This window comes from Canis aureus, chromosome 23 (assembly GCF_053574225.1).
Source record: "Canis aureus isolate CA01 chromosome 23, VMU_Caureus_v.1.0, whole genome shotgun sequence".
In the NCBI taxonomy this organism is placed as follows: Eukaryota; Metazoa; Chordata; class Mammalia; order Carnivora; family Canidae; genus Canis; species Canis aureus.
In genome coordinates this window covers 38,615,423-38,630,973 of record NC_135633.1, presented here as the reverse complement: position 1 = coordinate 38,630,973, position 15,551 = coordinate 38,615,423, and the positions used below count along the sequence as shown (strand labels likewise).

The 15,551-nt window shown below is 47.1% G+C and overlaps 1 protein-coding gene and 1 long non-coding RNA gene across 6 annotated transcripts in view; one reads left to right on the top strand and one right to left on the bottom strand.

Annotated features, from left to right (window-relative positions):
• ME3 (malic enzyme 3) overlaps nucleotides 1-15,551 on the top strand; it is a 186,601-nt gene that overhangs the window by 83,449 nt on the left and 87,601 nt on the right. For all 4 annotated transcript variants that reach the window (XM_077867354.1, XM_077867357.1, XM_077867355.1 and 1 more), the window contains exon 3: nucleotides 2,893-3,042. In XM_077867354.1, coding sequence (XP_077723480.1) covers nucleotides 2,893-3,042 — 150 coding nt within the window. The remainder of the gene's footprint in view (nucleotides 1-2,892; nucleotides 3,043-15,551) is intronic.
• On the bottom strand, nucleotides 5,140-10,296 carry LOC144295022 (uncharacterized). 2 transcript variants are annotated; one of them, XR_013362368.1, is made up of 3 exons: nucleotides 9,339-10,296; nucleotides 5,686-5,863; nucleotides 5,140-5,374 (listed from the first exon to the last, which is right to left on the bottom strand). It is a non-coding gene; the product is annotated as an uncharacterized LOC144295022 (long non-coding RNA). The 2 variants fall into 2 exon arrangements; XR_013362369.1 differs by having other exon boundaries at nucleotides 5,140-5,345; nucleotides 9,339-10,279.

Sequence of the window (15,551 nt, the reverse complement as noted above, 5' to 3'; positions counted from 1 at the left end):
GTGGCACACAGGTTTTCTGGTACTCTCCAGAAGGAAAGGCTGAGATCCCTGAGAGATCCCAGCCCCAGCCCCGCCTTCCACACGGTGGTGGTCTCCCTGAGGGACAGGGCTTGTTATGACAGAGGCCTTCCCACTCAGAACTGGGAAGGGAGATGAACTTCTAACAGGTGGAATTTGGTTGGGCCCCTGGGAAGTGGTGGTATCCCAGTCAGCCCAGGAAGCTCTGATAGGGCTTCAGCAGACCGTGGTGGGGTTCATGGAAGGCATTTCACTCAGCGGGAAGAAGGGGAGCAGGCATGACAAATGTGTCAAGAAAGTGGTGGTACATGGCCCATGTCCCTGGAATAAGGGGAATGTTGGGGAGCAGAGCAGGAAATGCACAGTGATGCCTTGAAAAGGACCTAGGATGTCCTATGTTAGAGGTTTATGGGAACCGTTAATAACCCACCTGCCCCTCTGGGTTCTTCCAGTGGGGATAATACATGAAGAACCAACTGAGGGATCACAGGGTCAGCTTTGTCAGTTTTACTAAAGAAGGTAATGACCTCCCAGGTCACATGGCTATGAATTGGTACAGTCAGGATTCGAACACAGATAATTGGCTCCAGAGTCTGCTTGTACCTGCTTTGCTGTGCCATAAGCTGAGAGGCTTGTAGCTTGGTGGCTACAAGACCAGACTCTAGTATTAGACTTAGTTCAAATCCTCATTCTACCACTTCATAGCAAAAATCACACAGCATCTCTAGGTCAGTCCTCATTTGCACCATAAGTATACCAGTGGTATCTAATTCATGTGCTTATGATGAGTTACAGTTAAATGCATTCGTATTATAACGTGCTCAGAACACTTATCTAGTAACTGTAACTTATAACAGCAGGCACTGTACGAAAGCTTGTAAAATAAATATGGAACCTTGCTAAGGGCTCCATCAGAAATTTAGGGGGAGAATATAGGTTCCCTACATATCGATAGAGCTTAATGGCCAAGACTTGGGGTCATTGATGGTGTGGCTGTCCCCCTAGGGGCAGAGCTCAGCAGCACATCTGGGTGATCCTGCACCCACCTTCCCGTGTGCTTCCCCCACAGTAGCCATTGCTTCCAAATGTGGTGGATAAGGAAACATCTGCTTACCCCCTGCTCCCTCTATTCCTGAAGGGCTGAACTCTATGGATATCACTCCCATTAACTCTAAGGCCATATGCAGCCCTGGTCAAATATTCTCTCCATCTTGTTTTTTCTGCTCATACTAGGTCTAGCTATGTCACCCTGAAGAGCAAACCAAAAAAGTACACAATGAATTCAACCAACAATATGACACATGCTCTAACTTTGAGCAACCTGAAGTTCCCTCTTTTGTTAAATTTGCAAAGAATTAAAGTCTAATGTGAAATCCTCTTTCCTAAAAATCAGAAGTCCCAAATCCTTACCCCTCTGTGTTTTGTTTTGCTTTTTTTTTTTCAGCTAGATAGACCCTACTAATATGCCGGGGAAGACATGGCAGGGCCAGGGCAGCAGGGGACATGCCTAATCCTAGGAACCCCAGAGAGCTTACTCCTGAGGCTCTGCTGACTACTCTGACCCACTTATTCCCAGAATTCCTTATTCCAGCAGGTACTCAGGGAAATGCTAAGGAAGCTCCCCAGCTTCTTTTGGATAAGAGTAATGGTATACTGGTAAATGTTTACTAACTGGTTCTGGGGAACTGAGAGAGCCCTAATTTGAAGCATTTGCCAATTTCCATGATGTGAACACTCCCAACCATGACCAATTTTAAGTTGCCAACTAGACATCACTGAATGTAGAATTGAGAAGAGACGTGTATAAATGGCTACTGAGTAAGGAAAGCTCACGTTAGTAATGAGCTCAGATGCTGGCTATTCTAAGCAGAAATCCTCGCTTCCTTCTAAAACACTATTTTTCCTTCTGAACTACTGCCTTTGGGGAGGAAGAAGAGGCCCCAAGAAGTCTGACTTCCCCACTGTCACAAAGCTAGTAAACAGCAGAGCTGGGATTCGAACCCAGGACCCTGGTACCACACCCAGGGATCATTCCCCTATTGGAATACCTCTTCCACCCTATTCCATGCCAGGGCTCAAGTGCCTCCAGGCTGTCCTAAACTGTTGTCCAGAAAGGGCATGGTTATCGGTAGTCACCTATACCCCATCATGAATTTCAGCCCCTGGGTTTTTTTCTCTCAGAACTGTGAGGGTTTCTTTTGCTTTTTCAGGACTGTGAATGAAAGGGTCTTTTTCTGGCTTAGTGATTTTAGGCTTCAGGGAATAGGTGAGAAAGAGAGTTTTTTTTAGAATATGCCCCCTGAGATCAAGCAGTACTCAGCCACTTATGAGCTTTGTTTCCAGTCCTGTGTGGTGGGAAAGTCCAATTCATATACCACTGGTGTGTTTGGGATTTTCCTTGACCCTACTCCACCCTAGCATGTTATTATTCTGTTGTCATTCATCAATGTCCACACAGTAATAGTACAACTAACCATCTTGCACCATGGTTGAGATTCTAGAGTCAGATTGCTTAGGTTCAAATCCTTACTCTGCCTTGAGACCTCAGGTGAGTTATTTCATTTCTCTGTGCCTTTGTCTCTCCTTATCTTAAAATAGTCAGCATTTTAATACCTACTTCACAAGCCTTTGGGAGTTTTAAATGAGTTAATGTAAAATATTTAGAATAGTGCCTATACCATGAATAAGTAAGCACATAATATTCTCCTCATTTCATAGAAAACAAGACCCATGCTTAGGGGAGATGGGGATTTGCCCATGAACGTGCCATTGTAACCAGCCACACGGGAGCCCTGGGTCTTTGCATCAAGGGCCCTCTGTGCTGCCACCTATGGTGCTCATGTGACCAGCTTGGTTCTTGTCTCCCTTTCCAAGGTACATCATTCTCATGACGCTCCAAGACCGGAATGAGAAGCTCTTCTACCGAGTGCTGACATCAGATGTGGAGAAATTCATGCCCATCGTATATACTCCCACTGTGGGGCTGGCCTGTCAGCAGTATGGCCTGACCTTCCGCAGGCCCCGGTGAGCCGTCCTGGGGCATGGGCTCAGGGAGGGGCTGTCTCATAAAGGGGAATCAATTCTGTCTTCTGGCCTTGCTTAATGGGACTCTGGAGGCTCTTCCTGACTGAGCCAAAGGCTCGACAAGACATTTGATTTTAAGCACTTGCTCAGGAAATTACCCCATACACAGAGAAATGAGCCTAGAGAGTATATAGCCAGGGATAGTGGAGCTCCTCCACCTCTGGATGATAAATGCCCAATATGTTGTTCAAAGTTGGCCTGAGAGGTATTTCAGATTGTTTTTCTCTCATTATCCACCTACCACCCACCCCCACCCCCGCTTTTCTGGTCATCTCTACAGTGCCGACAGCTCTCTTGCCAATTCAGGCCAATGAATAATGGAGTGTTGGATACCAAACACTGAATTCTTTTGCTGACTCAAAGAACCAGTATTCATTCCTTCATTTGGGCTTGACTCAGATTCCACTTAAAATGTCATTTTATTAGGCAAAAATCTGGCATTATGGTTTCTTTCAGAGCCAAAGAATTTGGGGCAGTTTTCTAAAAAGATTGCTTTTTTTTTTTCATGATGTTCAGAACATATATATATTTAAAATATATAGAAAAGGAAAATGGGGGAGTATTTTTTAAAAATTCCTCAGTGTAAGGTGCCTGGTAATTATCAATACACGTTTCTAGTGCTGACGATAAAAAAAGTTGCCTGAGTTTACTATATATAATGGAATCACTGTTTTGGTCTGTGTTAGAATATGTAAAGGTATAATGTACTGTGCAGAGATGCATAATTTATGTTTACATAAAATTTATAAATCTGTTTATAAATCATTTGGTATATGAGGAACGTGTAACCATAGATCTAGAACTTCTTTTGTTAATTTGGAAACACAGTCTTCTGGTTCTGAAGCCAGCACTTGGGGTGAGCCTGGCAGGCCAAGCACAGGGACTGACACTGGTTCTCTTCCTTTTCTCATCCTGCCATCACTCTTGGCCAAGGGCAATGTGTCAGATCGCATCTCCTGGGGGATGTGCAGCCCTGGAAGCCCACATGTCCTCATCACTCAGAATAGCCATGCTCCTGCAGCATGGCCCTGGAGCATTCTGGTCTTCAACCTACCTCTTTCAATAGGAAAGAGACTCCTTTTCTCTTATTCTCATTCTAAAACCAGTCTGGGCAGAAACCTTGGAAGCTGACAGTACATTTCTAAAGGATGCAGGACTCAATTTACTTCCCAGTTCCTACTCAGAAAGGATCTTCCAGGCCCTCCTTCCTGCACAGTGCAGGTCAGCTCACTTCCCTCCTCCAAGGCCAACAGCAGATTCCAAGGCTTAAAGATACAAGCCCAGCACTTTGACAAAAGTAAGCGTGTCACCTCCCAGCTTCCTACTCAGAAATCCCATGCCCTAGCTACAGTGGTCTATTCCCCATGCCCAAAGATGCCTGGCATTCTGGCTCTCCATCCCTTCACATGTGGTCCTCTCTGCCTCCAAAATCTGCATAATCTCCTCTCCTCATTCTCTGTCCATTGGAATTGAGGCTAGCCTTCAAAGTCACCCAAGACTAGGCTTCTCTGCCTTCCCTCATCCACATGGGCTGTACAGCTCACTCAGCAGCCCCCCTCAATTCATCACACATACTTCTAATCCATAGTTACACTTTTTGGGCTTCATGGTTTTAATTATTTGTATATCAGCCTCCTCTACCAGAACACACATTTCTTGAGGAGGCTGGGTACATGTCAGATCCATTTGTGTGAACTAGACCAGTGCTTGGCAAGCACTTGACACTCTAATGGGAAAGTAGCACTGTATATGGACTAGAAAGAGCTAGGTCTTCGCAGTCAGCCCTGAGTTTTAGTTTCCTTGATGTTGGGTGCGTTCCTTATCCTCTCTCAGCCTTCACTTCCACATCTATGAAATGAAGGTAATAATACTACCTTCCTCACATAGACATTGTGAGGGGAAAATGTGAGGTGGGGAGGTAAGGGACCTGGCATAAATGTGTCAATTTGCCTTCCATGACTGTTACAGGAAGAAGAAAGAATTGCTAAATGTTGAGTAATATTATACATACACGCTTTTAAATTTTTACAAAGAAAATTGAATCATTGAACATTTAATGAACTCACATGTTTAGTAACTACAGACACAATTTGGCTCTTCCAGAACCCACTTGTTCCTCAAGTCCTTTAGCCATAGGCGTGCAGCTGAGATCCTGTGAAATGCAAGGCCATCCCACTTCCAGGCTGTATGGGGGCCCTTCTCCACAGATTCCATGGGCTAGATTGTAGATTCCATTGTGGATTCTAGATGGACCAGTAATAGGGTCAGGATCCTGCATATACAGAAGGCTAGTGAAGGTAAAATTTGCCTCCAAACCCACTCCAGAATCCAGAGAACACACAAAACTGTACTTGAGTTAATGGACATTTATGGAACAGCTACTAGATGCTGGGCATCATGTTACATGCTGTGAAATTACCCCCAAAAAACAAAATATGGTTCTTGACCTCAAGGAAATCCCTAGCACAGTGAGGGGATAGGCAATAATTATGTAAGTTAAATATGATAAAAGTTTTAAAAAGTAAGAGATTTAATAGAGGCAAAGAAGTACAGGAGTTTATGGGAGAGACAAATTTATTTTACCTGGGGGCAGTAGGAATGCTTCACAGAAGAGATGATATTTGAGCTGGTCCTGGAAGACTGATTAGGTATTCCATGGGTAAAGAAGGAAGAATGGCCATTCCAGAAAAGGGCATGGTATTATAGGCTTCATAGACACCTGTGTAGCCAGCTCACTTGGGTATCTCCCCATCTCCTGTGCCTGGCAAGGAACATAAGGGAAGGGGAGGTAGGCTTTACATCCATTGGCTTATAATGGATCCTCCCATGTCCTGTGAGGTTAGCAGCATCTCTATTTCACAGATGGAGAAGCTAAGGTGGCCAGAGGAAAGAAACTTGTCCAAGATCAGAGTTGAGCAACTGATGAAGTTTGAATTCTGACCTTGAGAATCAGGAAAAGCCACAACAAAGATGTGACATTTGAGCTGAGCCATAAAAGACAAAAGCAAAGAATCAACACAAAAGTATTTGCTTACAATGATCCAGACACACCCACCTCCCCCTTGCTAGAATATAAGGCCTCAGACCTCATGTGGATGAAACAGGAGAATAGAGAGATAGAAGAATTGGCCAGGGGCTCTGCCCAAAAAGAGGAAACTGCTTGGTGTCCTTCCCACCAGCCAAGGGGGTTGGAGTCATGAGGAGCCATGTCCTTTGGGTCCAGACCCCATTGGCAGTTCTCCAATGGGTCAGCAGTGGAGAAGGATGTGGTGGCTGAGTGGAAGACTCACATGGGTGGAAACAGGGCCCTGCCAAGGAGTAGAGCCCAGAGAACCAGGTCAGCCCTGAGTGGGTGCAGTTGGGGTGCTATAGAAGCTGGACACATAGTGTGGAAAATAAGCATGCCATCATTCCAGCAGGAGACCTGCAGTTGACCTGGAGCAGGAGAAAAGGGTGATAATCAGGATGCTTAACTGTTTACAAAAGGCCAAGTACTATCCTAAAATCTTTATATATATTAACTCATTTAATTATCACAATTCCCTAAAAGGTAGGTACTACTCTCATCACATCTACACGTGGGAAAACAGAGTCACAGAGAAATAGCTTGCCCAAAATCACTCAGCTCATAACCAGCAATGCCAGCACTCAAACCCACACAGTCTGAACCAGAGTGTGGAAAGGTTCCACTGCACACACTGCCTGCTGCAGTTTGGCACTTTGGTGGACATTTGGGGCTGGGTGCCCTTGCAGCTCCAAGAATGCTTGATTCCCCAGGGCTCTTAACATAGGGATTGCTAGGTATCATTTCCCGAGCCTCTCCTGGGAGAGAATAATCCAGCCAGGTTCTGGGCCTGAGGCTGTGCGGGGCCGAGGCAGGCATGGGCAAACTGAACTGGGTTCTTAGATCCTTCCCTCACACTCTTGGTATGGACTTCCCGCATATGTTTTGCACAAACCCTTCTTCAGATGATTGCCCAATTAAACTATTTGACATGTGTCATTCTGAGCTGTTGCTCCAGATTTCCATTTGGCTGCATTCCAGGTGTCGATTCCACACCTGCCTTGCTCCTGAAGGAAGTGAGAGTTTGGTCTCCACCCTAGCCCTGAGCTTCGTCTGAGGCCTGGCTTGGAATGGTTTTATGGATTAGCATCTGAAAGCAGGACAGCCCCAAGGCCAAGAGGGAGAGAGCCAGCTCCTTCTCAGTTTCTGAAATGATAAACATTCCTGCTGGGTTCCCAGGAACAATGAAGTCTTCTGTGAAAGGGCCTGCTCCCCCCTCCGAACCTAATTAGGTCCAGCTGATGCTAAAATTGAACTTCCAACATGCTTGCGACTCTACATCACCTCACGACCTTGACGGAGATGCTAGACTATTCAGGGGCACCTGAGTATCTCTGGGCAGAAGGTTCTGGGCTCCGTGGAACCTCCTCTGCCTCTTCCTGCCTCTCCCTTGGCACACCCTCTACATGTGCCTCCATGGGCCATAGAGCCTGCATAGCCTGGCTTGAAGGAATGGCCTTGAATGTTATTAACATATGACTCCGAAGAGATGCAAGCCCAGGAGGAGGCCAGACAGGAGTCCAAAATGCAGCTCAGCAAAGGAGGGGCTGCGAGGGGAAAGCCATTATGGTGTAGACTGTTGTCCAGTGTGAGCAAATACCCTACACGCATCGCCATCTTGACTAACCTTGTCTTCACCTTCATCCTCTTGGGCTCTGAGAGGATGCACATCCCCGTAACCCTAACATTTCCCAACCTCTGTGTGGGGTTCACCCATGTGCATGGTGAAGGCTGCGTTGCAGGTAGTGGAAGGAGCACGGACTCTGAAGCCAGGCAGACTTGGCCTTGCATCCCAGCTCCTGATGACTTCTGACGATCTGGCACTGCCTCAGTCTCCTCGTGTGTAAAATTGGAGTGATGCCCCTTCATGTAGCTGCTTGTGAGGATTCAGTGAGATTCCACCTGCCCGAGCCACCCTCAGGCTCTGTCATCTGACTCTGAGTCACCTCCCCAACAGTCTCAACTGTGAACTGGCTGAGGGCAGCTCTGTCCTCTGAAGGGCTGTCTTGCTCTGCTGTTGGACACAGGCCTGAAATGATCTGTACTTGTGCGTAACGAGCACACCTGTTAGCAGGTGCAGGTGAAGACCTAGAGGCTGCGGCGAGCAGGAGAGGGGAGGGGAGGGAGTGGGCCTTGGCTTCACTGGGCGGAGGTTCTGTGGAATACACCTGAAGTCAGGTTTGGATTTGGACAAGGTCAGTAGCCCTGGGCGTCGAGCCAGGCTGTTGTCCTCCTTATCTGCAAACAGGTGGGGTTCTGCACCCAGGCCAGTAGCATGTTTATAGGACAGTAACGGCTACCATTTATTGCATGCTGACGATGCTCATGGTGGGCCCAAGGTTAGGTACTTCAAGTGCTTTATCCCTGAGCCCTACACAACCCCAAAAGGGGCTCGTTACTTCACTCATGTAAAACTAAGGCTAACTTGTCTAAAACACCACAGCTGACCCAGAGCCAGTTTTCTGTTTCTCCTGCAATCACAGTGGAGCTACTTGTGGCCCTGGCAAACATGATACCTCAGAGATAAAAATATTTGCATGCTTGCCTTCATGTAAGTTCCCTTGCATGACTGGCCTGCACACACAACAGACACACGCACACACACACTATATACCACGGTGGGCAGAGCACCGGGGCTGGAGTGCAGAGGGGATGGGTCAGTTCTCCCATTAACCATGTGGCCTTGGAGCCCAGCTACTCCCCCTCTCCAAGCCTGGATCACAGGGACTGTCCATCTTGTGGGGATCAGATGAGCTAAATGTGTGTGAATGTGCTTTATCCGTTGTCCAGTTCCTCACAAGCTTCCAGGGACATTACCTTTTTCATTGCTTCTTCTTCACCCCAGCTCCCAAAAAGGGGTGATCAAGGCTCATACTCACCTCCTTGGGCTTCCTACTTCCCCCTCACTATGTCACACTGTTGTCTCATTTTGTTTTTGAATCCCTGTATGCTTGTTTTTACATTGGAACCTTTTTATCTTCAGCCATTTCTACCACTTCCATCACCTCCACCACACACACACACACACACACACACACACACACACACAAGGGCCCCAGGGCACGTGCTCTGCTTCCCAGATGCCAGCTGAAGCCATTTCCAGCCATACACAGGACCAGGGGACACCAACATCTTGACTTAAAGCCACTCCGGAAAACAAAGACAGCCTTACCTCAGCAAATGTCAGAAGACCCTTGATACCCAGGGACAGCCTCTGAGCCTGTCATAATCCGGACCCCAGCCCAGCTGGCAGTTGATCAGGAGCAGACACATACACCCCCAGCACAACTGGAAGGCAGGCAGAAAGCAAGGATCAGCACCATCAGACTGGTTGCCTCCTCCCCATCCTTAGGGCACCAAATCCTGATTCCTTTGGCTGAGCTCACTTGACATCCAGTTACACCAGGTTTCTCTGCCAAGCTGTTTCAGCTGTGCTGCTGGAAAAGCTCCCTGGAGCAGAGCAAGCACAAGGTCTGCAGCTGGGTCTGCTTAGCTTCACATCCTGCAGCCTTGGTGAGGAGGAGTCGAGAGACGTGGTTTGGAGCCCTCATCCCACACTTCCCGATGACCCTGTAGGCAAGTCACTTAGCTCCTTAGTCTCGAGTCAGAGTGTAGGGCTGGACTATATGGCTTCTGTGATCTCTTCCAGCTCTAACCACTTATGATCTAATAACCCAAACTCTATAACCAAGTGAGGAAGGAGATATTTAAATGAGCCACAGTCACATTATATAGCTGAGCCTGTTTCCCCGCTGGTAAAATTAAGAGGGTCAAGTTAGAGCCATAGTTCTCAGTGATAACTGTGCATTAAAAGCATGTGGGAGCTTTAAGTCAGAATTCCTGAGGCAGGTCCCAGGCAGCTTTCCTTTTCAAAAGTTTGCCTGGAATTCTCATGGGCAGCCAGGGCCACAAACCACTGAGCTGGGTGACCTCTACAGTTCTTCCAGCTTGGATCTTCTGTGACTTCTGGGGAGTCAACCAGCAGTCTCTATTTTCCAGGCCACCCTAGCCTGGCAATATATTGAAGATTAAGGTCATGATAATATAATGGAACCTCCATCTCCAACTCAGCCTTCAGCCAGCCTAACTGTTGAACCTGCTGCCAGATTCCCTCATGTCTCATTCACGGGATCAGTGGAGAAGGAGGCAGGGAGGAGTCTCCTGTGTGCTTCCTTCCTCCTCTCCCTGTTTCCTCCTGAAGCCTCCATCACTGCACAGCAGTCCTCCCTTTCCCAAACTGCACACTTCTCCGATATCAGTGGTTGATTAGACAGGAAAATGCATCAGACCAAAGATGATCAAGCATTCGACTGAGCACGTGACCAGCATGGCCTGGCTCAAAAGATGGGCTGGCCCAGTTGGAGTCCTTTTAGAGAATGTGAACAAGAAATGGGAAAAGGTACGTAGGGAGAATTTTGTGGTTAGGAAGAGAAATGAAGGCGAAAAAGATGCTATGGTGTAGACTTCAGAGTTGGGTTGTGGTAAACCAAAAGCAAATGCCAGCCATGAGGGAACAGAAGAGAAGGAAGTAGAGGAACAGATCTGTGGAGAGAGGAAAACAGGGCATTTGGGAGAGAGAGGAAGAAGTAGGCAGAGCCAGTGCTGGTCTCTAGCTTTCCACTCCAGCTCCTGTTCACAAATTTACCATAAATTTTTCCCCGATGGTAACTTAAGCAAACCTCCACCTTAGATCACGAGAGCCAGGCCAAAAAGACTCTGTGGAGTTGGATCCAATTAGTGCCCTGAAGCCCTTGTTAATTGGGTGGGTGGAGTGAACCACTTAAGGGAGGGCATCACAGATTTAGCATGCTTTAGAGTCACCCCAGCTCGGTAAAACACAGATTCAGGGGGACCCTGAGGCTGTGGGGGGCAGGGACCACACTTTGAAAACCACAGGATGAAAAGCTGGCAAAAAAAGTTGCTCACTGAAACCTGGTTGGAGACCATGTGAGGGAAGCAGGAGTGGGTACTTCCAGGCGCTGCTGTGTGTTAGTCACGAAACCCGGGAGTCCTGAGATATAGGCTTTGGTCCCAGTTTTAGCAGTGTGACTGTCAGTACACTCTTCCCCCTTTCCGGACCTCAGTGTGCTCACCTATAAAACAAGAGAATTTTATTAGGTGATCTCAGAGACTCCTTTCAGGTCCAACCAACCCTTATAGTCTGTAAATTGTGAGCAGATGACAACACTGTAGCTCTGCATCTGCCCCTAAGGTTTCTGGCATTGAAGGGAGGAAGATGTAAAAGTAGATGAAAACACATACTTATCATTTTCTGACAAGAAAAGACTTGCAGGCTTATCTGCAGAAGTGTCATTTTGCTGAGAGCTCTGACTCACACATGGGCACCTTCCCAGGCAGACCAGCTGGGCAGCCCATGGTCTCTGTCGCAGGTTGTTCCTCGCTTGGGAATTGATGCTGGAAAAGATCTAAGGATGGTGGCACAAGGGATCCTCCCAGAGCACGAGGTTGTTCTGCTCTTATTTGACACGAGGGTCACGTGGAGCAGGTTAGATTGTGTCTGGATCCCACATCACTGAAACACTCTGGAGCGGAGAGATACAGAGAAGGATCATTTATTCTTGTGTCTGAATCACCCTGCTTTCAATCCCCGAAGATATGGGCTTTTTCTCTTTGTAGAGGAAGTTTGGAGATTGACATACAGAAAAGTGAGTTTGTTCTTAACAGTCTGGGACCCACCTGGGACTTTAGCATCCCAAAGGAGCATCTGCTGTCTGGGGAGGACAGAGGAACCTCCACCCCACACCAGCCATCCAAGAGTTTGGGTGTAAGATCTACGAGCGAAGGTGGGAAAGGTTGAGCTGCCCCCTCACAGATGCAGAGATTGTATTTTTCTGCTCAAGCTGGAAGCAAATGAGCTTTATTAACTAGAACAGGATGTTCTGGGTTTGACTTCCTTTAGCCAAAGGCAGATTTCCCTGGCAATTTAAACAAACTGATTTTTGTTTCTTTTTTATGTGACTCTGTCCCTTTCCTCCTTTGTCCCTGGCAATCCCAGCCGTGGTGATCAAAAGGATAGGGGTGGGAGAACTTCCTTGCTGAGAAGGAAATACGTACATGCAGGCAGCAGTTGAGTAGCCCTTTCCCCAAGTAACCTTGATCTCTCATTAACCTGTAAATTGCACGGCAGCTTGTGTTTGCTCACGCCAAGTTAATCCAAAAGGAGTGGCTTCTTAAGAGATGCTGTGAACAGTGCAAATATTTTGAAAGGTCCTGAACTAGAGGAAGAATAAAGGATCATTGTTGTAGAATTTCTTGAAGAAAGGTGAATTTCTGCTTTGCCAGAAAAGAACTCCACCACCAGCTGGCAAATCCCTAAAAATCCACTATTATAGTCAGGTCCTTGGATTGGTTCATTGCACCCCCCAGGAGTCCCCTCAGATTTTCCATGGGCCCTGGAGGGGTAACATTGAAAACTTCATCCATGAACTGGTTTCTTAAAGACCAATCTTAAACCAGAATTTCCTAAAACCATAGAGATTGCAGGCACCTCAGTGGCTCAGTGGGTTAAGTATCTCTTGGTTTCTGCTCAGGTCATGATCTCAGGGTTCTGGAATCAAGCCCTACGTCAGGCTCTGTGCTCAGTGGGGAGTCTGCTTAAGGATTCCTCTCACCCTCTCACTCTGCCTCTGCCTCTACCCTTACTCTAGCACGCATTCACTCTCTCTCTCACAAATAAATTAATTTCAAAAAAAAGAAAGAAAAACCTAGAGATTGGGAGTTAGGAAGGATAGGTTTTGTGTGAGTGGGAGAGGGTTGGGAAGGAATAGGTCAAGAAGATTCCATCTGGGATGCTGCAGAAGGAAACAAGGCTCCAGCAGGGTGCCCCAGTGTGGCCTCAACATTGTCCAGAGGTTACTGGAGGGCAACAAGTGAAAAAGCCAAAAGAACAAAAATCAGTGTGGGTGGTGGAAGACGGACTTCTCCACCTTCACAGCGCTATGAGCTTGCCTTCTGGACCACAAGCTTCAGGAGGAAAATTAACTGTGTTTGGTTTTTCTTTGTGTCTCCCATGACACTGAGCACAGTACCTTCAGGCACCTTCCGGAGAGAATACTTAAAGGCTGTCTTCTGATTAGGTTCAACAAACATTGATTAAACACCATCTTCATGGTTGACCACCATCAAATACATGCAGGATCCGAATGGAATAAGATAGTCTATTCAACGTCTCTGACTCTGAGGAATTTATAGGCCAACTGAGAAAAAGAGCATCTCTGAAGAAATATTAGCCAGTTAGTAAAGTGTGGTGTGCATTGCCTACTTTACTTTGAAAGTGTGCAGGTAATTCATTGTGGTAAAAACTTCCTGATCTAAACCTTGAAAAAAGGATTTTGATTCCCATCAGGAGGTAGCCCAGCACAGTCCCTGACATACAGAGATTTAGTGGATGAGTTCCTAGCAGGAAGAACTGCATAAGCATGACATGTGGCTGGAACAAGCCAGAAATAAGACTCTTGGTGCTGGGAATACAGAAGACACTGGTTGCCCCATCCTCTCCTTAACAAAAACCCTGGTTGTCTTTTGTTTTGTTTTGGTTTTCAGTTATCTTTCTTTCCCCAAAATGGTCATGTGCTTTGAAGAAGTCTTGGTCTTTCCCAGCACCAAGCAGTGGGTCCTGACTAATCCCCACCAATCACAGTAGAGTCAGTGACAGTTCTGGCCCAAAGACATGTGAGGGTAGTCTGCTGAGGACTTCTAGTAAAATTTTTCTTGTCACAAGAGAGCTCCTTCTTCCCGGGACATTTTCATGTCTGTGTGGGATGCATGGAACTGTAATGATCATCGTACAGTCACAAAAAAAAAAACAGCCCAGAGACCAGGCCAACAAAATACCCCAAATGGTCATGTGGGGAAACTGTGTCCTTGGTGACACTGTTGAGCCACTAAATAAACAAATCCTGGAGTTGCTTTCCCCTGGACTTCTTGTTATGTGAAATGAATTTCCTTTTTCCAGTCAGTTGAGTCAGTTTTGTGTTGCCTGCAGCTGAAAGCAATGCCCCTTCCTGAGGGGATGCTTGAGTCACCTCTGTCCCATAGCAGCAGCTCAGGTCGGTTTAGTCAGCACTTCCGATGCACCAGGCGCTCTTCTAGGTGGTTTACCCATTGAGGGCCCACAATATCTCTCTGTGGTAAGTAATACTATTGGGCCCATTTTCATGAAAAGGGACACCGAGGCACCACATATGAAAGTAACCAAAAAAGGTTACCCATCTAGTACACGGGAGAGCCACCCAGGCTCCAGAGCATACACCTTCACTGCTGCCTGCACAACCTTCACAAGCCTCTTTGCTCTGTGGACTGAGCACGTCCAGGATGGAGGGCTCACCACAGAGCAGAGGGTGTGAGGAATTCACTCCACTGATGCTGATGGGGTGGGGAAGGGAGGGCTGACATGAGGTGGAGTGCGGGCTCTCCATCTCATTAGTTGGAGATCACAGCATCCTGTTGAGTGGGGAAGTGTCACAAAAGGATTTCTCAAGAAGGGTAATTCTTGAGAACTAAAGAGGAAAGGCCACAGGGGACTATTGTATTTACTGAAATGCCAGGAGAGAAGAGCCAGAAAGGGTCCTAGACACGGAGATGAAGGTGAAAATCAAGGGCACTGAGGAAGAGGACCCTGCAGCACTCAGACCCTGGTGTGATGTGGAGGTGAAGGGAGAAGGACTGTCAGACCCGAAAGTGGCATAGCATGGTGACAGTCATGGAAAGTTGAGATGGGCTCCAGACATGCAACCTTGAGCTGGATCACCACCACCACCACTACCACTGCCTTTCATTGAGTGGCCAGGATGGTGATGATCATGGTACTTTTATTATCTCTGACTCTCACAACAGCATTGAGAGATCAGAAAGCATGATCATGATTGTCCCCATGTCACAGAGGAGACATTCAGAGGTGATAGGGGCCTTGCCTAGAGCCACTGGGCTAGTGAGTGACAGAGTTCAAACCCAAGTCTGTCCTGTTCCAATGCCTCCCCCTCCTTTCTTATTGGAACTCTCTCTAGTCCTGCATCGTTAAAACTCAGCATTTCTTTTTTTTTTTAACTCAGCATTTCTGAATCACATGTTCACAAATATGTGCACCCCCTCACCCAAACAACATGGGCAAAGCAAGCACATTCCTTAGATTGAATGGTGTTGGCCGCAGGTATCTGCAGGAGTCCACATGCATCAGCTGGGCTGGAGTCCCCTGGGGGAAGATGAGGTAAAGTGAGGCTGGGAACAGGGGTGCCATGTCAGGGTACCTTGTTAGAGCACATCAGGAAGAGAGCCAGGGCTTGCACCTTGGCAGGCCCTGCATACCTTTTAGGCATGTAGCAAGGACATGCCAATCACCTCATGGCTCCTGTCACCATAAAACTCC